Source organism: Asterias amurensis, chromosome 3, assembly GCF_032118995.1.
Source record: "Asterias amurensis chromosome 3, ASM3211899v1".
In the NCBI taxonomy this organism is placed as follows: Eukaryota; Metazoa; Echinodermata; class Asteroidea; order Forcipulatida; family Asteriidae; genus Asterias; species Asterias amurensis.
Genome location: NC_092650.1, coordinates 23561727 through 23586526, shown reverse-complemented (window position 1 = coordinate 23586526; position 24800 = coordinate 23561727). Strand labels below are relative to the sequence as shown.

General features: G+C 39.7%; 3 protein-coding genes and 2 long non-coding RNA genes across 5 annotated transcripts in view; 3 read left to right on the top strand and 2 right to left on the bottom strand.

Annotated features, from left to right (window-relative positions):
• The first annotated feature begins 7713 nt into the window (after window positions 1-7713).
• Window positions 7714-10860, top strand: LOC139934519 (uncharacterized). Its single transcript, XM_071928775.1, has 2 exons — window positions 7714-8623; window positions 8747-10860. The coding sequence occupies exons 1-2, from the start codon at window positions 8216-8218 to the stop codon at window positions 8759-8761; spliced, it is 423 nt and encodes a 140-aa protein (XP_071784876.1). The 5' UTR covers window positions 7714-8215; the 3' UTR covers window positions 8762-10860.
• A 2799-nt stretch (window positions 10861-13659) lies between these two features.
• Window positions 13660-14285, top strand: LOC139934520 (uncharacterized). The gene is made up of 2 exons (XM_071928776.1): window positions 13660-14058; window positions 14182-14285. Exons 1-2 carry the CDS (start codon window positions 13660-13662, stop codon window positions 14194-14196), a joined length of 414 nt encoding a protein of 137 aa, XP_071784877.1. The 3' UTR covers window positions 14197-14285.
• A 2021-nt stretch (window positions 14286-16306) lies between these two features.
• LOC139934785 (scavenger receptor cysteine-rich domain-containing protein DMBT1-like) overlaps window positions 16307-24800 on the bottom strand; it is a 38152-nt gene continuing 29658 nt past the window's right edge. The window contains exons 18-21 of the mRNA XM_071929190.1: window positions 23949-24257; window positions 18382-18705; window positions 17730-17851; window positions 16307-16806 (exon numbers count right to left, since the gene is read on the bottom strand). Coding sequence (XP_071785291.1) covers window positions 16312-16806; window positions 17730-17851; window positions 18382-18705; window positions 23949-24257 — 1250 coding nt within the window. The 3' untranslated portion in view covers window positions 16307-16311. The remainder of the gene's footprint in view (window positions 16807-17729; window positions 17852-18381; window positions 18706-23948; window positions 24258-24800) is intronic.
• LOC139934521 (uncharacterized) lies at window positions 19114-22652 on the top strand. The gene is made up of 3 exons (XR_011785711.1): window positions 19114-19754; window positions 20479-20591; window positions 21042-22652. It is a non-coding gene; the product is annotated as an uncharacterized lncRNA (long non-coding RNA).
• Window positions 21713-23936, bottom strand: LOC139934522 (uncharacterized). The gene is made up of 2 exons (XR_011785712.1): window positions 23360-23936; window positions 21713-22811 (listed from the first exon to the last, which is right to left on the bottom strand). It is a non-coding gene; the product is annotated as an uncharacterized lncRNA (long non-coding RNA).

The following is a 24800-nucleotide window of genomic DNA, read 5'->3' as shown; positions in this document are numbered from 1 at the left end:
CCTTCGGCTTCGCCTCGGGAAAATAGAACGCTCCGGGGATCACCTCGGGAGTCATAGTTTTAACCATAGCACTCGAAGCAGTCAATATTTGTATAATAGTCCTAACTCTTTGTGAAATCGGCCCAAGGTGTTTTTTCTTCCATTGTTATCTCGCCAATTCGACGACAAATTGAGCTAACAATTCCACAGGTTTGTTACGTGTTTTATATGTTGAGATACACCTAGTAAAACCAAAAGCGTACTTTATTATTGAAAGCTTCGTTGATGATGCATGCATGCTGGGTCAAGATGGAGGGGCACTTCCCCGGTAAAATTTCAACTAAACAACAAAGAGAGACGAGAGGGGGAGGGGGAGGGGGTTGATTGAGAGAGGGGTAAGTAATACCAAACGTTCAATGCTGCACAACTTCGCGTTTGTTATATTAAAGCCATTATACACTTTCGGTAAACAGTATTGTCCAAGTCCCACACTTCGTGTATCACAACTTATATTTAAAACAACAAACCTGTGAAAATTTAGGCTCAATCGGTCATCGGAGTCGGGAGAAAATAACGGGAAAACCCACTCTTGTTTCCGCGCGTTTCGCCGTGTCATGACATGTGTTTAAAATAAATTCGTAATTCTCGCTAACGAGAATTTATATTGTTTTACTGTTTTCTCAAAAAGTAAAGCATTTCATGGACTAATTATTTCAAGAGAAGTCTTTCACCATTACCTTCTATAAACCCTGTAAATTATTTTTAAATCTGTGAACTTTTATTTTTTTCTGTACCGAAAGGGTCCAATGGCTTTAAAAAGGGTGTATGTACTTTTTGTAGGACAAAAAACACGATGTCCACAGATTTACACTAAACTTACACAGTTTGAAGATAACGATAGTAGAAAGCTTCCCTGAAAATATTACGTGCTGTGGTGTAGTTTTGGGATAATGAGTAAAACAATGTCATGAAAATAATTTTCGTCTCATGAGACCAAAATTATTTTAAGCATTTACAAACGTATTTTCATTACATTGTTTTACTCATTTCTCAAAAACTACAGCACCTGCAGTTAGTAATATTTGAAGGGAAGCTTTCCACTATCAGTATCTCTAAACCCTGCGAGTTTAATGTAAATCTATGGACATTTTGAAAAAGCACCCAAATCCTTGAACCAGAAACATTATAAGCAACACAAGCAGAAAATTTGCGAAATTTCAAAATCTAAAAATAAAAGTGTGATCATCAAACTTGCAAAACAATTTTTTTTTTTACGGGGATGCACATGGTGGCCCCTCTCTCCCACACTCTCTCGCATTTTCCCAAAGTTTAAAGACATCGGGCACGACTAGTCTTCTCACTTGGTGTATCTCAAATTTTAAATCTGAGGTCTCGAAACCAAATTCGTAGAAAATTACTTCTTTCTAATAAACTACATTACTTCAGAGGGAGCCGCTTCTCACGATGTTTTACCTCTCCCCATTACTAGTATTCAAGAAAGGTTTTATACTAATAATTATTTTGAGTGATTACCAATAGTGTCCACTGCCTTTAAGGCAAAATCTGAAACTTGACATGAGTGTTTAGTCCAGTGCATGAGGAAGTAAAATAAATTCTTGTAGTCGCAACGGAAGTGCAATTAAAGTTGTTGCCCATTATTTTTTTAGGTCATCAATCGCCCAGTTCCTATTAAGTTCCGGTACCTCATTTAAAACACTCTGAAAACTTGTTTAATTTGAGGGATGAGGATCCCCACCCCTTTAAAAGTCGATTTTGCCACCACCCTCCTGGGACCAGCATAGATTTTGAACAATCCTCCAATGGGCAGCACTCGACTTTTAGAATAATCTAGGAAAATTCACACTGATAAAATTGTTCTGTCCCCCATCAATTTTGAAAATGTTAAGGTCACCTGGAAGTGGTATTTTGTCAAAATAAAGCTTTTGTCACTAAAATATGTGTTTTGATGAGTTGAGTGGAATATGAATAAACAACTAACTAAGGTTAACATAAATTAGTTTCCATGTTATTTACAAATTGGAAAAAAGCCCGACCCGAGAGGGCGCTGTTCGTGACGTCATTTGAGGCGCGATGAATCGCATGCAGTGCCAACACAGCATATTGACGCTTGGCGCAAGCTAAAAACGCCCTCAAAGTTAAAACAATACCTGATTTTTTCACGTAAGGCAAATGCTTCTTTAGGTTCGTTACGTCTTTCAGGTACCTTCTTCGACTTCCCCACTAGTTGGAAAAATTATTGGGATGGCGTCATGTTTTAGAAAAGAACTTTTCTCTTCATGTCAAAATGTGTGGTGTATTCCGGATTCTCGAAGCACAACGGCTCGAAGTGTTTGCCGCACAGCGCTGGAAAAGACGTCGGACCGGACAACTTGGTAAACTGACACCATCTTTAGTTGTTTTGCTGCATTCAGCAGCAATACACCTGGTTGACATTGCCGGGAAAATGCAAGAAAAAAACTTTTTCAAACGTACAAACTCACGTCCAGGACTTGAATGTACTTGCACGTACGTATGTTCGATCGAGGCAAAGTCTTCCTCGATTGACGTCACAAAAGGGGTAGGCGGAGTCACCCCCACATCTTTATTTAATTTGTTAAACATATAAATCGTCGAAAACAATTACTCAAAAAATTATTTTATTGTTCAGGAACATCTACTCTAATGTTTAAAGAAAAAAAAAAATATATTTCTAGGTGCCTTTAAGTCAAAACAATTTCGCTGGACAAACTCGACCCAGAGAAAAATTCCTACTGATAAATTTCCGTCCACCGTCATTAATTTTATTATTTGACGGAGTTTAAAATGAATTGAACATCACAGCCCTGGATATCGAACCGTGGAACTCCAAACTCGAGTAATCTTCGGCTGGATCAACACGACTCTCTAGGAAAATTGCTACTGATAATTTTCCGTCGTACAATTGCCGTACACAATGGACCCTTCCCATGAAATATGCTTACATTCACGCATGCGTACAGACCCTGTTGTGCACTAAGCAGACGCGCAATCGCGTCTGCGTCACGCACCCATTAGCCGTGTACAAAACAGCGCGATGTTCCCTCATTTTGCCAACCAAAACGTTAGTGCGCACGCGCTTTGTGCAATTTACATATTTCATGGGAAGGGTCTATTTCAAGCTTTTGTATTGGTTTGTACATATACATAGATGCGCCCACACGGCTTCAAAACCTTAGTGCGTGTATAACGGGGTGTTAGCGCTCTAGTCAATATATATAGCTCTATGACCGGAACTTACAAGGAAGCCAGACGCTGGGTAAATAAATCTGTAAAATTTAATATACGAAAATACAAGGAAAAAAGAATGATGAAAAAAAATGTGTTGACATAAACAGGCAACGCCGGTGGTACGCCATACGCAAGCGTAAAGTTCATCAGAAACACGACGCATAAAACGCATTACGCACGCGTGTATCGCGTGAACAAACCATAGATATAGAATATAACAACTTAATTCTATATCTATGGAACAAACTCGCGCACTCCATAGATAATGTATTATATTCTATATCTATGGCGCACTCACTAACGGGTTCCAATGTTCCAAGACGCACGAGGCTTGCGTCCTACAGTAATATCTCAAGGGATGTTTTCTACCATTATCATCGATATCATCGATCATTCACCGTGTAAATTTTATGTAAATCTGTGATCTTCACAGTTTTTGTTTCTTACCAAATCTGTAACGTTCCTTTAACGATTGCGAAAGACCATCACCGATTGCTAAAGTTGATCACCAATGGCGAAAGAACATCACCGATCTTGAATATGCAGACACCGATTGCTAAAGTTGACCACCGATTGCAACTTGGACCATCACCGATCTTGAATATATGCATCACCGATTGCTGAAGTTGATCACCGATGACCTAAGACCATCACCGATGACAAATTTAATCACCGGTTGCAAAAGACCTTACCGATTATTAAATGCCTCTTTGGCATTCCATATTATATAAAGTTACTACAAAACAAAAAATGCATTAACATGCAACCTATATGCAGATCAATTTTTTATCTGTCCCATGACATAGTTGTATTTCATAACTAGACCCAATAACTGGGGCTGTGTACTCATTTTTGAATTTGTTTATACTTTTATACTAATTCTAGTACAAAAAATGCAAATGGCAACATTAAAAAAAAATTAAAAAATTACCAAACAAAATAATAGCTTCAAAGACAACCCCATCTAAGCTTGAATCGTGAAAAAATAATAATAGCAAATCCTGTTTTTTAATTATTTAAACAAAACCCACACTTTTTACAAACGGGTCGTGCCTTGACATTTGGAGAGTTTTACTTGAATAAAATAAAAACTATACACCCTTTTCGAATTTAACAAGAACACCACAAACACAATATAACGACAAGTTTGAATGTTAGATGCTCACTTCAACAAATGTTATCTTTTATTAAGGACAAATTAGTATTTAATACCAGTTTGGGTTAAAAACCACCTTAACTATCTATAGTTGTAACAGCAATACATACTTGTGTAAAAACAATGAAAGACCCTGTGTAAATAACAAACCAAACTTCTTCCTTTAAAGTGCTGCTTCAGAAAATGGTGTTTGAAACATAAAAGGCCACCCTTTCCCTGGGTGCGCCACTTCCAGTCCATAAAGCTCCGTTTGAAAATGGTTTAAAGGAACATTACATAGTTATTGTTTTTTGCTCACAAAACAGTTGATGGCAGTGTAAGCACTTTATGTAATCCACCATATTATACATAAACTATACAAACCTGTAGAAGTTTGAGATCGATCGGCCATCTTGGTCAGAATAGTGAAAAAGCGATTACAAATTTTGCCTTGCATCGATGCCAAATAAAAAAATAAAAATCAATAAAACGCTCACTAAAGCGATAAACTCCAAACGCGAAGTTAGATTTTTTTTCTCATCAAATACGACATATCAGACAGAAATATTTCAAGAGACGTTTTCTACTAACATCATCATTGTACCATGCAAGTTTTATGTAAATCTGTGATCTTCACTATTTTTTTTGTTTCTTACCAATACCCAGATCTTATTTATGAAAACGGATTTATTGTATATACTCAGTACCAATTAAAGTTTATTATGAATTTCGTTTCAATAAACTTTCCTCCTTAGTGATGTCACACGCATTAGGCAATCAGAATGCACCATTTGTTTTAAAAAATATTTTGGTAAATCCGTCCATTTATTTTTTACTACTTTTATTTGATTAATGACAAATTTAATTTTGAGTATTTTTTTTTTATTAATAAACTTTAAAACATTCATGTTTTTTACGCAACCTATACACTGTGTGTTTTATCGTCTTGTATGATTTAAGTTGTTTATAAATATGGACTGCTTAAGCTGCGTTTTCATTGGACTTTTGGGTCTGGTAACCTGACGACCCAAACCAGTTTGTCATTGTTTAGCTGCCCCTTGGTGGGGCTCTGGTGTTTTCTCAGATGGCGGGTAAAGTGCGTGACTTGGCGGTGGGTAGAAAGTCCCAGAAGTGTCACCCTGGTTGGGTGGTGGTAGTGGGTAGGCGACTGTAGGTTGTAGTACAATACCCGGACTAGGTGGCCGATAATTCAGACCACATTGGTAAGGTGGTGGGTAGGGTAAGGCACCTTGAGTGGTTGGTGGGTACGCTGTGGTGGTACCCTGAGTGGCTTGTGGGTACGCTGTGGTACCCTGTATTGGTTGTGGCCCCTGATGAGCGACTTGCGGGGAGGGTGCATAGTTTGGCATCGGAGCAGCCACTGGATACGGTTTGTTATAAGGATTAAGGACCACATTTTGTTGGGAAGGACTGAAGAACGCCGATGGAGCAATGGTGTTGCCTTGAATAGTTACACCCGAGCTTGGATGAACTATAACTGGTAGGTTCTGTGGTGCCACTGAAGTACCTCGTGCCTGTGAAAACCGACCGAGTACAAAATAGTTTAAGGAATCATGTTCAGAGCGACCTGCGAGTGCGTTTTGGCGACCCCAACCAAAAACTGTTTCGGTTGTTGGTCGTTGGTTCTGCTGTTCAGACTGAACGATAACCGAGTTGTGAGCTCGGTTACCGTTTTGGTTATGACGTCAGAAACAGTTTTTGGTTGGGGTCGCCAAAACGCACTCCTGCAGTAGAGCTTTCAGTAACAACACCACGGAAATAACAGTTCTGAAAAACGTCGAAACCAAAATGGCTCTTTTAAAGCCATTGGACACTTTCGGTAAACAGTATTGTCCAAAGGCCCGCACTTCGTGTATCACAACTTATATATAAAATAACAAACCTGTGAAAATTTAGGCTCAATCGGTCATCGGAGTCGGGAGAAAATAACGGGAAAACCCACCCTTGTTTCCCCACGTTTCGCCGTGTCATGACATGTGTTTACTATAAATCCGTAATTCTCGATATCGAGAATTGATAATTGTTTTAAAGTTTTCTCAAAAAGTAAAGCATTTCATGGAATAATATTTCAAGATAAGTCTTTTACCATTACCTTCCGTAAACCCTGAAAGTTACTTGTAAATCCGTGATTTTTTTTGCCGTTCCGAAAGTGTATAATGACTTTAAAGTCACCGGGAAGTGGTATTTTTTCAACATAAAGCTTTTGCCACTAATATATTTGTGTTTTGATGAGTGGAATGTGAATGAACAGTTAACTAAGTTTAAAAAAATCAGTTGTTATGTTAGTTACAAATTTAAGAGTAGACCCCGACCCGAGAGGGCGCTGTTCGTGACGTGAATCGAGGCAGACTTTGCCTGTAATGCGTAGAGTAAACACAATTGCTAAGTACATGTACGGACCAAGTCGTTAGTTTGTACGTTTCAAAAAAAAATTTTTTTGTTTTTTTTCCGGCAATGCCGACCAGGTGTATTGCTGCTGAATGCAGAAAAACACTTTTTGAAACGTACTAACGCACGACTTGGACGTACATGTACTTTGCACTTGTGTTTACTATACGCATTGCAGGCAAAGTCTGCCTCGATTGACGTCACAAAAGGGGTTTGGCGGATCATTTTAATTATGTCGATTCAAATCACAGTGTTGTTATGAGTGTAAGTTGCTACCACTCTAACCTGTCGATTATTATCTTGGTAATTAATAATAATAAACAATGAGGCCGCGGCTTTTTAATATATATTAATTCCATCGTTCCTAAATTAACTTGTTTGAACGACCTTTGTCGTTGTCATTGTCGTTGTTGTCCTTGTCGTTATCGTTCCCGTGTGGAGAAGCAGTGTATAACTGATAATGCTATTTTGTTGTGATTTACCCTCGTATAGTCTTAATCTAAAACGAGCCCACGATTCTCTCTTGCAATTTGTTAGCAAAATGTTGATGTGTTTTCGAAAGCCTAGTTATTTATATTATGTTGCATTCAATATTATTGATGTGTAGTGATGTGTAGTAAACATGTTGTAGACATTACGTAGTGAAAGCTGTAAAAACCATCAATCTCTTGTTAAGCCATCTTTCCTGGTTATGTTCAGACTGAGTTGCATCTGGTTCGTTGTCAACACGTCATTATAACAACTTTGGGTCTGGCCCAAGTCCAAAACCAATCATCGAGTCTGGTTGAAAGTTGTTCACACAACACTTTCTGAACTCTGACCTACCTACATAGTTCCCGAGTCAGTCTCTCTTAAAGGCAGTGTACACTATTGGTAATTACTCAAAATAATTAATAGCACAAAACCTTACCTGGTAACGAGTAATGGAGAGCTGATAGTATAAAACATTGTGAGTAGAGGCTCCCTCTGAAGTAACGTAGTTTCCGAGAAAAAAAAGTAAATTTCCACGAGTTTGATTTCGAGACCTCAGAATTAGATTTTGAGGCCCTCGAAATCAAGCAACTGAAAGCACACAACTTCGTGTGACAAGTGTATTTTTTCTTCCATATTATCTCGCAACTTCGACGACCAGTAATGAGCTCAAATTTTCACAGGTTTGTCATTTTATGCATATGTTGAGATGTGAGAAGACTGGTCTTTGACAATAACCAATAGTGTCCAGTGTCTTTAACGTTCAACGGCTATTTCCCCTAAGAATCCAGGTTGCTCTAACAGCGTATCAGGAAGAAAAACAAACTTTAATGCGGGTACCATCTGTTCAATGTAAAATGATCTACAGACAGGCTGTTGCTCACTCATCTATACATTTCTACTCTATTCAGCAACGAAAGAGTCGTGTTTTGTAGTTGCAGTTAATTGAGCAACATGGGGTTGTTTACACGTTCGCTCGTGGTCGTTTTGATCGTGAAAGCTCAAGTTGAACTACAAGTTGAAGCTTCCAGACATCAGAGAACGGTTTCATGTAATGTAGACACAAATAGTAAGGTAGACGAGTTAAGGCTTATTGTAGAAAACTACCTAGTCATTCTTGAAGATGAACTCAGAAACACACAAGACCAGGTGAAAGAGCTCAAAGTAATAATGACTGATAATCATGAAACTGTTTCATCGGAGCTGGAGGACACAAGACGTACGATGGCTGCAATATCAACCAACCAAGAAACAGCCACCTCTGAGCAAGAGGAAACACGTCGAATGGTTAGTGAGTTGCAGGCTGCAGTATCAACCAACCAAGAAACAGCCACCTCTGAGCAAGAGGAAACACGTCGAATGGTTAGTGAGTTGCAGGCTGCAATATCAACCAACCAAGAAACAGCTAGCTCTGAGCAAGAGGAAACACGTCGAATGGCGTCGCACGTATGAAGTAAAGATTGGTCTGTGCTTTTACTATTACAGGTTCGAATCTTCTAATCACGACATGGCAGGGCAATGGCACCTTGGTTGATTTAAGCTGGGACGAAATGTTCATGTCCTCCTCTCCAATGTTCTTTGAAGTCTCTCTCGGTACCGTCCTTGGCGGAAGTGACGTCATGCAGTGGATAGAGACAATGGATACTGGTATGCGTGTATCACCGCTGGTTCCCCATACAGACTACTACCTGACAGTGACTGCTGTCAATGCGGCAGGGTTGCCAGAGACAGTGAACGTGTTGATAAACCACGGATGATGAAATCAACCAACACTATGAAGCGTGACCTGAATAATTATTGTTAAATTTTCACAATGTTATGATGCTAAAAGCTATGCCCATTTGGTAAAAAAAAAAACCAAAAACATATAATCGGCACGCTAGGATATACAATTTTCATTTTTTTACTATGCTAAACTTTATGCCCTTTGGTAAAAAAACCCTTAATTCTTTAATTTGTAAGTAATTTTGAACGCTGGGATACAAATTAGTTTTTAAAATAAAATTTATAGTTAAATGTGATTTGATAAAGTTATAGTTTTTAATGCACGTTCAGATTATAGTAGGGCAATTTTCCAGAAATATTTCAAATTTTATCGTGTACGGTCAACATTGATATGGGGGCCCCGGCTTCCATTGGTTCAAATAAACCGGCACTTATGTAAAGGTCTCGCATCATATATTGACCGTATTTGTTTTGATACCTGGAATTATATTGCAGTTTGTTGTGTTTAGCTTTAGATAGTTGTAAGATATCAGTCTCAACCATCAAGCCTTTCCGTGAAATATGCTTATTACATTCACGCATGCGTACAGACGGTCTTTGTTGGCAAACGCCGTAGGCCCTTTACGAAGCTAGCTTTGCCCCGCGATTGTTTTTGGCAAGTTGGCGTGCGCTTTGCGTACGTGCTCAGGGCTTCAGACGAGAGGACGGAGCCTGAGAAGCCGAATCAAAAGCCGAAGCCGTGGTTTCGAAAAGGGCCATAGAGTCAGACATACGCATATTACACGTCACGCCACCATCGGCACCATAAGATGGCAAGATTTCCCCTCATTTTGCCATAGTGTAAATTCGTATAGGACGTCCGATGTGTAATTTACATATTTCATGGGAAAGGTGTATATACTAGTATAACGTTATACCCAGAACCAAAGTGGCGCACCCCAAAAAAGTGTTTAACCCAAGTGGGGGGTTGGGAGACAGGTGATCCCAAGTCTCTCTTTATGGCCTTCATTTTTGGTCTGAGGTTGGGTGAGGCTAGGGTTGGGTGTGGTGTTTGAAACATAAAAGGCCACCCTTTCCCTGGGTGCGCCACTTCCAGTCCATAAAGCTCCGTTTGAAAATGGTTTAAAGGAACATTACATAGTTATTTTTTTTGGCTCACAAAACAGTTGATGGCAGTGTAATCACTTTATGTAATCCACCATATTATACATAAACTATACAAACCTGTAGAAGTTTGAGATCGATCGGCCATCTTGGTCAGAATAGTGAAAAAGCGATTACAAATTTTGCCTTGCATCGATGCCAAATAAAAAAATAAAAATCAATAAAACGCTCACTAAAGCGATAAACTCCAAACGCGAAGTTAGATTTTTTTCTCATCAAATACGACATATCAGACAGAAATATTTCAAGAGATGTTTTCTACTATCATCATCATTGTACCATGCAAGTTTTATGTAAATCTGTGATCTTCACTATTTTTTTTTGTTTCTTACCAATACCCAGATCTTATTTATGAAAACGGATTTATTGTATATACTCAGTACCAATTAAAGTTTATTATGAATTTCGTTTCAATAAACTTTCCTCCTTAGTGATGTCACACGCATTAGGCAATCAGAATGCACCATTTGTTTTTAAGAAATATTTTGGTAAATCCGTCCATTTATTTTTTACTACTTTTATTTGATTAATGACAAATTTAATTTTGAGTATTTTTTTTTATTAATAAACTTTAAAACATTCATGTTTTTTACGCAACCTATACACTGTGTGTTTTATCGTCTTGTATGATGTAAGTTGTTTATAAATATGGACTGCTTAAGCTGCGTTTTCATTGGACTTTTGGGTCTGGTAACCTGACGACCCAAACCAGTTTGTCATTGTTTAGCTGCCCCTTGGTGGGGCTCTGGTGTTTTCTCAGATGGCGGGTAAAGTGCGTGACTTGGCGGTGGGTAGAAAGTCCCAGAAGTGTCGCCCTGGTTGGGTGGTGGTAGTGGGTAGGCGACTGTAGGTTGTGGCGCAATACCCGGACTAGGTGGCCGATAATTCAGACCACATTGGTAAGGTGGTGGGTAGGGTAAGGCACCTTGAGTGGTTGGTGGGTACGCTGTGGTGGTACCCTGAGTGGCTTGTGGGTACGCTGTGGTACCCTGTATTGGTTGTGGCCCCTGAGCGACTTGCGGGGAGGGTGCATAGTTTGGCATCGGAGCAGCCACTGGATACGGTTTGTTATAAGGATTAAGGACCACATTTTGTTGGGAAGGACTGAAGAACGCCGATGGAGCAATGGTGTTGCCTTGAATAGTTACACCCGAGCTTGGATGAACTATAACTGGTAGGTTCTGTGGTGCCACGGAAGTGCCTCGTGCCTGTGAAAACCGACAGAGTACAAAATAGTTTAAGGAATCATGTTCAGAGCAACCTGCGAGTGCGTTTTGGCGACCCCAACCAAAAACTGTTTCGGTTGTTGGTCGTTGGTTCTGCTGTTCAGACTGAACGATAACCGAGTTGTGAGCTCGGTTACCGTTTTGGTTATGACGTCAGAAACAGTTTTTGGTTGGGGTCGCCAAAACGCACTCCTGCAGTAGAACTTTCAGTAACAACACCACGGAAATAACAGTTCTGAAAAACGTCGAAACCAAAATGGCTCTTTTAAAGCCATTGGACACTTTCGGTAAACAGTATTGTCCAAAGGCCAGCACTTCGTGTATCACAACTTATATATAAAATAACAAACCTGTGAAAATTTAGGCTCAATCGGTCATCGGAGTCGGGAGAAAATAACGGGAAAACCCACCCTTGTTTCCCCACGTTTCGCCGTGTCATGACATGTGTTTACTATAAATCCGTAATTCTCGATATCGAGAATAGATAATTGTTTTAAAGTTTTCTCAAAAAGTAAAGCATTTCATGGAATAATATTTCAAGATAAGTCTTTTACCATTACCTTCCGTAAACCCTGAACGTTACTTGTAAATCCGTGATTTTTTTTTTCCGTTCCGAAAGTGTATAATGACTTTAAAGTCACCGGGAAGTGGTATTTTTTCAACATAAAGCTTTTGCCACTAATATATTTGTGTTTTGATGAGTGGAATGTGAATGAACAGTTAACTAAGTTTAAAAAAATCAGTTGTTATGTTAGTTACAAATTTAAGAGTAGACCCCGACCCGAGAGGGCGCTGTTCGTGACGTGAATCGAGGCAGACTTTGCCTGTAATGCGTAGAGTAAACACAATTGCAAAGTACATGTACGGACCAAGTCGTTAGTTTGTACGTTTCAAAAAAAGATTTTTTTGTTTTTTTTCCGGCAATGCCGACCAGGTGTATTGCTGCTGAATGCAGAAAAACACTTTTTGAAACGTACTAACGCACGACTTGGACGTACATGTACTTTGCACTTGTGTTTACTATACGCATTGCAGGCAAAGTCTGCCTCGATTGACGTCACAAAAGGGGTTTGGCGGATCATTTTAATTATGTCGATTCAAATCACAGTGTTGTTATGAGTGTAAGTTGCTACCACTCTAACCTGTCGATTATTATCTTGGTAATTAATAATAATAAACAATGAGGCCGCGGCTTTTTAATATATATTAATTCCATCGTTCCTAAATTAACTTGTTTGAACGACCTTTGTCGTTGTCATTGTCGTTGTTGTCCTTGTCGTTATCGTTCCCGTGTGGAGAAGCAGTGTATAACTGATAATGCTATTTTGTTGTGATTTACCCTCGTATAGTCTTAATCTAAAACGAGCCCACGATTCTCTCTTGCAATTTGTTAGCAAAATGTTGATGTGTTTTCGAAAGCCTAGTTATTTATATTATGTTGCATTCAATATTATTGATGTGTAGTGATGTGTAGTAAACATGTTGTAGACATTACGTAGTGAAAGCTGTAAAAACCATCAATCTCTTGTTAAGCCATCTTTCCTGGTTATTTTCAGACTGAGTTGCACCTGGTTCGTTGTCAACACGTCATTATAACAACTTTGGGTCTGGCCCAAGTCCAAAACCAATCATCGAGTCTGGTTGAAAGTTGTTCACGCAACACTTTCTGAACTCTGACCTACCTACATAGTTCCCGAGTCAGTCTCTCTTAAAGGCAGTGTACACTATTGGTAATTACTCAAAATAATTAATAGCACAAAACCTTACCTGGTAACGAGTAATGGAGAGCTGATAGTATAAAACATTGTGAGTAGAGGCTCCCTCTGAAGTAACGTAGTTTCCGAGAAAAAAAAAGTAAATTTCCACGAGTTTGATTTCGAGACCTCAGAATTAGATTTTGAGGCCCTCGAAATCAAGCAACTGAAAGCACACAACTTCGTGTGACAAGTGTATTTTTTCTTCCATATTATCTCGCAACTTCGACGACCAGTAATGAGCTCAAATTTTCACAGGTTTGTCATTTTATGCATATGTTGAGATGTGAGAAGACTGGTCTTTGACAATAACCAATAGTGTCCAGTGTCTTTAACGTTCAACGGCTATTTCCCCTAAGAATCCAGGTTGCTCTAACAGCGTATCAGGAAGAAAAACAAACTTTAATGCGGGTACCATCTGTTCAATGTAAAATGATCTACAGACAGGCTGTTGCTCACTCATCTATACATTTCTACTCTATTCAGCAACGAAAGAGTCGTGTTTTGTAGTTGCAGTTAATTGAGCAACATGGGGTTGTTTACACGTTCGCTCTTGGTCGTTTTGATCGTGAAAGCTCAAGTTGAACTACAAGTTGAAGCTTCCAGACATCAGAGAACGGTTTCATGTAATGTAGACACAAATAGTAAGGTAGACAAGTTAAGGCTTATTGTAGAAAACTACCTAGTCATTCTTGAAGATGAACTCGGAAACACACAAGACCTGGTGAAAGAGCTCAAAGTATTAATGAATGAAACTGTTTCATCGGAGCTGGAGGACACAAGACGTACGATGGCTGCAATATCAACCAACCAAGAAACGGCCACCTCTGAGCAAGAGGAAACACGTCGAATGGTTAGTGAGTTGCAGGCTGCAGTATCAACCAACCAAGAAACAGCCACCTCTGAGCAAGAGGAAACACGTCGAATGGTTAGTGAGTTGCAGGCTGCAATATCAACCAACCAAGAAACAGCTAGCTCTGAGCAAGAGGAAACACGTCGAATGGCGTCGCACGTATGAAGTAAAGATTGGTCTGTGCTTTTACTATTACAGGTTCGAATCTTCTAATCACGACATGGCAGGGCAATGGCACCTTGGTTGATTTAAGCTGGGACGAAATGTTCATGTCCTCCTCTCCAATGTTCTTTGAAGTCTCTCTCGGTACCGTCCTTGGCGGAAGTGACGTCATGCAGTGGATAGAGACAATGGATACTGGTATGCGTGTATCACCGCTGGTTCCCCATACAGACTACTACCTGACAGTGACTGCTGTCAATGCGGCAGGGTTGCCAGAGACAGTGAACGTGTTGATAAACCACGGATGATGAAATCAACCAACACTATGAAGCGTGACCTGAATAATTATTGTTAAATTTCCACAATGTTATGATGCTAAAAGCTATGCCCATTTGGTAAAAAAAAAAACCAAAAACATATAATCGGCACGCTAGGATATACAATTTTCATTTTTTTACTATGCTAAACTTTATGCCCTTTGGTAAAAAAACCCTTAATTCTTTAATTTGTAAGTAATTTTGAACGCTGGGATACAAATTAGTTTTTAAAATAAAATTTATAGTTAAATGTGATTTGATAAAGTTATAGTTTTTAATGCACGTTCAGATTATAGTAGGGCAATTTTCCAGAAATATTTCAAATTTTATCGTGTACGGTCAACATTGATATGGGGGCCCCGGCTTCCATTGGTTCAAATAAACCGGCATTTATGCAAAGGTCTTGGCATATATTGACCGTATTTGTTTTGATACCTGGAATTATATTGCAGTTTGTTGTGTTTAGCTTTAGATAGTTGTAAGATATCAGTCTCAACCAGTAAGCCTTTCCGTGAAATATGCTTATTACATTCACGCATGCGTACAGACGGTCTTTGTTGGCAAACGCCGTAGGCCCTTTACGAAGCTAGCTTTGCCCCGCGATTGTTTTTGGCAAGTTGGCGTGCGCTTTGCGTACGTGCTCAGGGCTTCAGACGAGAGGACGGAGCCTGAGAAGCCGAATCCAAAGCCGAAGCCGTGGTTTCGAAAAGGGCCATAGAGTCAGACATACGCATGTTACACGTCACGCCACCATCGGCACCATAAGATGGCAAGATTTCCCCTCATTTTGCCATAGTGTAAATTCGTATAGGACGTCCGATGTGTAATTTACATATTTCATGGGAAAGGTGTATATACTAGTATAACGTTATACCCAGAACCAAAGTGGCGCACCCCCAAAAAAGTGTTTAACCCAAGTGGGGGGTTGGGAGACAGGTGATCCCAAGTCTCTCTTTATGGCCTTCATTTTTGGTCTGGGGTTGGGTGAGGCTAGGGTTGGGTGTGGTGTTTGAAACATAAAAGGCCACCCTTTCCCTGGGTGCGCCACTTCCAGTCCATAAAGCTCCGTTTGAAAATGGTTTAAAGGAACATTACATAGTTATTTTTTTGGGCTCACAAAACAGTTGATGGCAGTGTAATCACTTTATGTTATCCACCATATTATACATAAACTATACAAACCTGTAGAAGTTTGAGATCGATCGGCCATCTTGGTCAGAATAGTGAAGAAGCGATTACAAATTTTGCCTTGCATCGATGCCAAATAAACAAAATAAAAATCAATAAAACGCTCACTAAAGCGATAAACTCCAAACGCGAAGTTAGATTTTTTTCTCATCAAATACGACATATCAGACAGAAATATTTCAAGAGATGTTTTCTACTAACATCATCATTGTACCATGCAAGTTTTATGTAAATCTGTGATCTTCACTATTTTTTTTTGTTTCTTACCAATACCCAGATCTTATTTATGAAAACGGATTTATTGTATATACTCAGTATCATTAAAGTTTATTAGAAATTTCGTTTCAATAAACTTTCCTCCTTAGTGATGTCACACGCAACAGGCAATCAGAATGCACCATTTGTTTAAAGAAATACTTTGGTTAATCCGTCCATTTATTTTTTACTACTTCTAATAAATTTTATTTGATTAATGACAAATTTAATTTTGAGTATTTTTTTATATTAATAAACTGTAAAACATTCATGTTTTTTACGCAACCTATACACTGTGTGTTCTATCGTCTTGTATGATGTTAAAGTTGTTTATAAATATGGACTGCTTAAGCTGCGTTTTCATTGGACTTTTGGGTCTGGTAACCTGACGACCCAAACCAGTTTGTCATTGTTTAGCTGCCCCTTGGTGGGGCTCTGGTGTTTTCTCAGATGGCGGGTAAAGTGCGTGACTTGGCGGTGGATAGAAAGTCCCAGAAGTGTCACCCTGGTTGGGTGGTGGTAGTGGGTAGGCGACTGTAGGTTGTGGTACAATACCCGGACTAGGTGGCCGATAATTCACCCCACATTGGTAAGGTGGTGGGTAGGGTAAGGCACCTTGAGTGGTTGGTGGGTACGCTGTGGTGGTACCCTGAGTGGCTTGTGGGTACGCTGTGGTACCCTGTATTGGTTGTGGCCCCTGATGAGCGACTTGCGGGGAGGGTGCATAGTTTGGCATCGGAGCAGCCACTGGATACGGTTTGTTATAAGGATTAAGGACCACATTTTGTTGGGAAGGACTGAAGAACGCCGATGGAGCAACGGCGTTGCCTTGAATAGTTACACCCGAGCTTGGATGAACTATAACTGGTAGGTTCTGTGGTGCCACTGAAGTACCTCGTGCCTGTGAAAACCGACCGAGTACAAAATAGTTTGAGGAATCATGTTCAGAGCGACCTGCGAGTGCGTTTTGGCGACCCCAACCAAAAACTGTTTCGGTTGTTGGTCGTTGGTTCTGCTGTTCAGACTGAACGATAACCGAGTTGTGAGCTCGGTTACCGTTTTGGTTATGACGTCAGAAACAGTTTTTGGTTGGGGTCGCCAAAACGCACTCCTGCAGTAGAGCTTTCAGTAACAACACCACGGAAATAACAGTTCTGAAAAACGTCGAAACCAAAATGGCTCTTTTAAAGCCATTGGACACTTTCGGTAAAGGTCCGCACTTCGTGTATCACAACTTATATATGAAATAACAAACCTGTGAAAATTTAGGCTCAATCGGTCATCGGAGTCGGGAGAAAATAACGGGAAAACCCACCCTTGTTTCCGCACGTTTCGCCGTGTCATGACATGTGTTTACTATAAATCCGTAATTCTCGATGTCGAAAATTGATAATTATTTTAAAGTTTTATCAAAAAGTAAAGCATTTCATGGAATAATATTTCAAGATAAGTCTTTTACCATTACCTTCCGTAAACCCTGAAATTTATTTGTAAATCCGTGATTTTTTTTTCTGTTCCGAAAGTGTATAATGACTTTAAGAGCAAACACCAGAAGAGGTCTTACACATTTGTACCCGCAAGTTACCTTTTTATTATGATAGGCCTATCTTTATACATGTATTTGTTATATGCATGTCCGCCCCAAACAAGGTTAAAACTAAAAGCCACTCTTAGTATGGGGCTACAAGAGGAACAATTATCTAAAGTGGAAAGAACTCAGGGGAGCTGAAGGAAGGAATTGATGATCCTCTGAAAACAGTCTAGATTTGTAGGATGGAGGGAAACATTTTCCCCCACAGTCACTTTGTTCATTAATAAACTTACCCTGGTATTGGTTGTGTTTGAACAGCAGGCATGGCGGATACATACGAATAGAACAATCAGGCCAGATACGCATCCAACAGATATCCCAATTATAGCAATCCAGCTTAATCCGAAACTATATGCTGGTGAAAAAAATAAGTACTACAATTAAATTGAACTAAAATGTTATTTCATTTATAATACAATTTGCCTAAATAAGCAGTGCTGGAGGCCTCCAGACTGGTCACGGCTTAGCCTTTTGTCAATGATTTCGTGGCTTGGATAGCTTCATCTCTAAGCGACTGGAAGGGGGGACCACGCGTACAAGTCGAGTGGCATGCGTGGTCTCCCTTTCCTTTCCAATCGCTCGGGATATCAGCTCTATGAAGCTGTCCAAACCACGAAGGCCTTGGCAATAGTCACGTAGCTTGGTCTTTTACAAATCCCATCGTCGGACCGCGCCACGAACTGACGTACGAGTTAAAAATCACTCAACATTAATTGGCAAATAAGTATTTTTTGCAAAAATTATTTAATAAGCATTTACCAGTACCCGTATTCGCTGCAAAACGTTCAGGGCCAAGCACGAGTTTCGTATTTTTGAAATATCAACTGCAGTTGGCGCTGAGTTGATTTCTGATTAATATTATAGACAAGATAAATAAAAACTTACAATCTTCATAATCCTCAACGCAGATGACGCCAGCATCTTCGCTATGATGGCAGTTCATATTTCTGTCTGATGGACACTCTCTCAGGTTAACCTCCCAGCCATTGCAGGCGACGTTGTCCAGAACTATCTCCCCGCTCCCCTGGCCGAAGAAGGCAGACGATTTGGCTGATGTTGCACCAGAGAAGCCAAGCTGTCTGCACACCACTGTAGCATCATTGATGTCCCAATCATCATCACACACTGTTCCCCATGCACCGTTTAGAAACACCTCAACACGGCCTTCTAAATGGTTGATACCATCCGCAAGTCGTACATCATAACCCCCTGATGTATGGAATAGTATAACAAAATCACGATATGCTATTATTCAAATACAGGGGGCAGTAGACCTTGCCATAACAATTTCATTATATTGCATGCCCCTTAAAAAAAAAACCTGTTACAAACACAAACAAATATTTCACCCAGGCTGTAAAAACAAATGTAATGCAAAAAATACAGTCACCCCCGCCAAAAGGAACAAAAACTGAATTCACCCTTGATCATGTTGACAGAAGAGAAACTTACAATCATAATCCCCGCTGCAAATGACACCAGCATCTTCGCTATGGTGGCAGTTACTAGTACTACTGCTTGCTGGACACTCTCTCAAGTTACTCTCTGAACCAGTACAAGACTATTTCCCCGCTACCCTGCCCAAAGTAGGCTGACATGAACTACTTTAAAGATGGACTATAACGGTACTCCTACATTAAAATCACTATCAGAACTTGTTTATGTTGTGTTCAGCTATCAATTCATTGTTGTGGTCATGTTTTTCTCCAAATAATTTTGCTACAATTTGACCGAAAAAATTTGACCTCGATTCTTCGATTTTGAAATTTCCCGCCCTGGACTGGTTCCCGGCTATTAAACCAACACTGAAATCCAAGCGGATTTGTAAACCAGCGGACGTCATGAACGCGGTCAAAAAATGGTGATGTCATACCCATGAAGCAACGAGAGTAAACAAAGATTACGCCATGTTACTCCGTGTGTTGTGTATGCGTTTTCATCCACACTATAGGCGTGCGTGTGTGCTACGAAGCTTTTTGTTTCTAATGTATCAGCTATAAATACTGCCGACTATTTGGTTGTTTGTGGATGCACTAGAAGTTTCAAAGTTTGTGTAAGAAGCCTGGATCGATTCCGAAATTTAAACCTCTAAGCATCGAGAGAATTCAGGGGGATCTTCTACCACCAGGCCCCAGCCAGTGCTGCTTGTGCATGTTACGACGTCGGCGGGGTCCCTCTGCCGTGGCCCTGGTCGCAAGTGGCCGTGGAACAGCAAAAGAATCAAGTGGCATTACAGAAAAGAGAGAGAGAAAAGCCTGGTAAGTACTTGTTAATAATTTTTAAAAATCTACTACTGAGAAACTATCTCCATTATTAATTCAGGCCCAATACTTGTACATGTAATTGTAATCAGAAAAATAGTAAACAATCTCTACCCTTTTCATGCAAGGAACAATCATCTTGTTGTCAAATGACACGATGTGCATGCTCTGAATCTGACCCGACTACCATAAAATAGCTACATAGTGTATTGACTCTGTTGAGTGATGAATCCATGTAGCCACCCAAGTGCTTTAGGCATGTTTATGCCCTGGTTTACACTTTCTGGCATGTTCATGCTCAACCATGTGTGAACACTATATTAATCCATTTAAAAAGTTGATTGTTACAGTTAACAGTTTATTGGCCTCGCTGACATGTATTTATATTGGTCTATACTGGATTGCTGGACATTGTTTTTGCCAAAGCTGCCTAAGAATTGTTTGCTTTTTTTTTTTTAAGGCACAGCTCAAAAATATGTTCAAACTCCCATCCATATAATTGCCCATCCATGGTCATTCAGAATTTTTCTCTCCTAATTCAGGAATTACCAATTCCAGAGAAGTTTAGTCTGAAGTTTTCCTATAGCTGTGTTTATTGGCTTGGCACGGTTAATTATGGAGTGTTTACTATATTTGCATTTGTAAAATAAGGCCAGTTCTTTTTCAGCACTAGTTTTTTTGTTTATTTATTTATTTTTTGTTTTTATATTTTTTTGTACAGAAATAACTCGCAGCTCTACACTACAATGAGAATGCAGGACAAAGACAATGCAGTACGAAGACATGCTAGCCAGAACTAGAAATGGAGACCTAAGATTCTCAATAGCACTTTAGGTAAGTAGTAGGCCTATGCATGCAAATTTTCAGAGGATCAGATGATTTCTTCATTTTTAGTTTTTCAGCTGCCCCTTTGAAAACTGTTCACAGGGAGGGGGGGGGAGGGGATGGGGTGTTGAATCGCAAACCCCCCCCCCCCCACCCCGATCTGTACCTGAACAGTTTTGTACTAGGTGTAGATCTGGGGGAGGGGGGTGGTTGGAGGTCATGTTTTCTATCAGACATAAAGAAAACCTGCCCCCTTGGTTTTGTTGCATGTGGACTCCTTTTGTACTGGTTTTGCGTTAACTCCTGTAAGGTTCTTTTCAAAACTACGCAAACTCAAAGAGAGATTGTCAGTACATGGTGTTACGTCAAACCTTCCGAGATTGTATTTCTGCCTTGTAAATTTTCAAGAAATCCCACATAACGATTATTTGGTTTTGTTTTTTATTTTTCATTAAACAGATACGCATAGAATGCATGCACAATGCACTTGTTCATTGTCAGCAGGGTGACAAGACACGAAAACAACTCCATCCGCAGCTGATGTGTAACCCCCGTGTCATTGACATCAACCTTCACCAGCCGGAAAAGGATGCAACAGCTTTTTTTTTTTGGGGGGGGGGGTGGGGGTTCAAAGGTAGTGGGTTCAACTTTGTTTGAAGAAAGAATGACCTGTGTCCAGTTTCATGGATCTGTTCATCACCAAATTCTACGCTTATGATCACCGTTCTCTGCTTACGTCCAAACGCTAAATTTCTGAGCTTACTTTGTAAGCGTAGAATGCCTGGTATAAACCAACTATGCACCCATGACCGGCAAAAGCCAAAATTCGCTGGTAACCTGTGAAACGCGCTTGATGTAAGCACAGAATTCCCTGCTTTCGCAAGTGCCGATTCTTTGTTTACAGTATGCAGATCCATGAATCTGGGCCCTAGCTAGCCTGTACACATTGATTTTTTGGTGCTTTTTTTTGGTAGGGGGGGGGGGGTCCATGGTAGTAAAATCAACTTTGTTTAAAGAAAGAATGACCTATGCCCAATTTCATGGATCTGTTCACCACCAAAATGTGCGCTATGGTCACGGTTCTCTGCTTACGTCCAAAGGCTAAATTTCTGCGCTTAATACTTTGTAAGCGTAGAATGCCTGGTATAAACCAAGTATGCACCCATGACCCGCAAAAGCCAAAATTTGCTGGTAACCTGTGAAACACGCTTGACGTAAGCACAGAATTTCCTGCTTCCGCAAGTGTCGATTCTTTGTTTACAGTAAGCAGATCCATGAAATTGGGCCCTAGCTTGTACACATTGATGTGGGTTTTTATTTTATTTTTTATATATATATATTTTTTTTTGGGGGGGGGGTAACCAGGGTAGTACAATCAACTTTGTTTAAAAACAGAATGACATGGTCTGTACACAATGATTTTATTATATTCTTTTAATGTACAACTTAATTTACAATTTACAAAGAGAACCACAGCTAACTAGGTACATAACATGGCTTAGGTTTTCTTATTTTGGGGGTAGGGGCGTTGACAGGGTTGTATAGTTAACTTTTTTTGATGATGGAATGTTCAGATGATTTCGCTATCACTAGGCAACCTTTTTTCAATTTTGATATTTTAAACTCAAAAATAAACTATTGTCGTTTGCAAATACATACAGTTTTAGTGTTGTCGTTATTATGGAGGTGTACATGGCTTCTATTTTTTGTTTTGTTTTTATGTTTCTGCTAACCAAGTTGAATGTTGTTACCATGTTAATCATAGTGTATTGTTGACAACAGGGGACAAGTTTATTGCACATAAGTGCTAAATTAATCAATTTGAACCACACACCTAATTTTATAAGCCATAGTAATTTACATTTTGTGTCTTTCAGAGGGGTGGGTGGTTCAAATTAAATTAATCAATTTGAACCACCCACCCATCTGAAAGAAACAAAATGAAATATACATGTACATTTATACGTAAATTATTATGGCTTATCAAATTATTTCTCACTCCCTCCGGATCATTATAACTTGGAAAATTGTTACGACTGAAGACAAATAAACCAAAGCAAAGCTGCCTAATCCGTTGGTGGATACGAAAATCCTTCCACTGTACTGTACACGAGGGTTTGGAAACGTCCTTCGTGTTGCTGCCATCAAACATGATGTCAGTGGCAGCGGTTGAACGGACAAGATAGTCCTAAGCTCACCACTTGCTGATAATCATCATTGCAGTGTTTTCTGTAAAACAAAAAAGAATTCATACAAAATTATTAACAAAAGAATTCATACAAAATTATTAACAACAGATTTGTGGTTTGCATGGTGAAGTGTTAATATTGCATGTGTGTACCTGAATTGCTTTAAAACTATACCCATGCCAGAAGGCAATCATAATCCAAAGTAGCAGTTACATACATGTACATGAGATATTTGTGTAGATGCACATGTGTCAACCACCATGCAGTTACTTGGTGGAGAAAAACAACAACATAGGTTATCTACAATATCAGTTTAAATTGATAATGTATGAATTTTGCCAACCAAGTATAAAACGCAAGACAAAAATTACCCCTCCCCTCACGTTTCTATACTGCCCAAGTCAGTGCATGTGTTGTTCACATACATGTATTATAACGTGAATGGAGGTAAACAATAAACCTTGTCCATCATGTTCGTTCATGTTTTAATTTAGTCAAGGATAGCCTTCAACTATTTTTGGGAGCAGAAATAAACTGATCAAACGAAGCATCATTCAGTATATTTCATGAAACGTTTTGTGGCCTTACCAGTCTGTCTTTAGCCGTCGATCATCAGGGTTTGGCTCATCGTCTTCGGCCTGACGATCATCGTCCCCGGGCTGGTTAACTACATGTACTCATAACACGTCTTCGGCTTCTCTCTCGTCCGGTGAGCTCCCCTTATCGCTAGAGCCCTCACTTTCCTCTGAAGTGCCTCCCTAAAATGCCTTTTCCTCATCTATACTGTGGTTTTCCCGAGACCCGCTGCCATCGGACAGTTTCACTGTTTTTTTGTGTCAAAAAAAATGCAGCCTATAGTGTCCGATGTTATTCCACATTCAATGTACATGTAAAATGCACGCACACGATCGACCTGACACACTGTGTACAGAGCTTCGGTACGTGGTGTGACGTCACACACTGTGTATGAATGGTTCGTGGGTCACCGGCTTTTGCCGAAACTGAGTTTTCTGGGTCGGAGTACGCCGCGCGAATTCGTGTTTTTTTTGCATGAAGGAAAAGGTTTTATTGAATACTACTAAAATATCAGTCCTTATTTTACATTTCTTGTACAAAAATAGTAATATTGGCTATATCAATAATCTGTTATAGTCCACCTTTAACAAATAAAACCTACCAATGCAGATTACACCAGCATCTTCATGATGGCCACAGTTATGACTTGATGAATGTGAGCATTGGGCGATGTTGGTCTCTGTGCCCGTGCAAGCGACATCATCCATAACTATATCTCCACTACCTTGACCGAAATATGCTGATGTTTTGGATGATGTTGCACTAGAGAAGCCAAGCTGTCTGCACACCACTGTAGCATCAATGATGCCCCAACCGTTATCACAAACTGTTCCCCATGCACCGTCTGCATACACCTCGACACGGCCTTCTAAATGGTTGATACCATCCACAAGTCGTACATCATAACCCCCTGATGTATGGAATAGTAACAACGTCATGGAAGGATTTTTATTCAAATATGCGGACAGTATGGCCCACACACTCCCCCCAAAAACTCGTTTCTTGATGTCATTAGAAGTTTAAAAATAACGTAAAAGCCTTTACAAAAGAACATTGCACCAAATAATTAAGTGTATCCCATATCACCCTGGGGCATTTGAGGCAAAGTGCTCCAGCTATCTTCAAACTAAGTTGAGCCACAAAAGGCACACAAATTTCAGGTCTATACGAGGCAAGAGTTAAGCCACTAAAATGTTGCCGCAAAATATCATCTGGCCATGTTTGTCTGTCACTTCTCGGTTTTATGGATAGTAATTTTGATGAAAACTAGATTTTGGGCCCTTGAAAAAACAAATAAGAAAACACTAAAAATGATGACACTATCAAAGCAAACGAAAGCCATTAGGAAAGTGGCCCGATCACAATCCAAAAGAGCAAACCCATTATAAAGAAACCCTAATACATACACAAGTAAATATCTTATTTACTACCCCTCCCCCTTCCGTCAAAAGTA

Bases quoted from the DNA above. Each gene is read 5' to 3' on its own strand.
- LOC139934519 (XM_071928775.1), top strand. From the start codon at position 8,216: ATGGGGTTGTTTACACGTTCGCTCGTGGTCGTTTTGATCGTGAAAGCT.
- LOC139934520 (XM_071928776.1), top strand. From the start codon at position 13,660: ATGGGGTTGTTTACACGTTCGCTCTTGGTCGTTTTGATCGTGAAAGCT.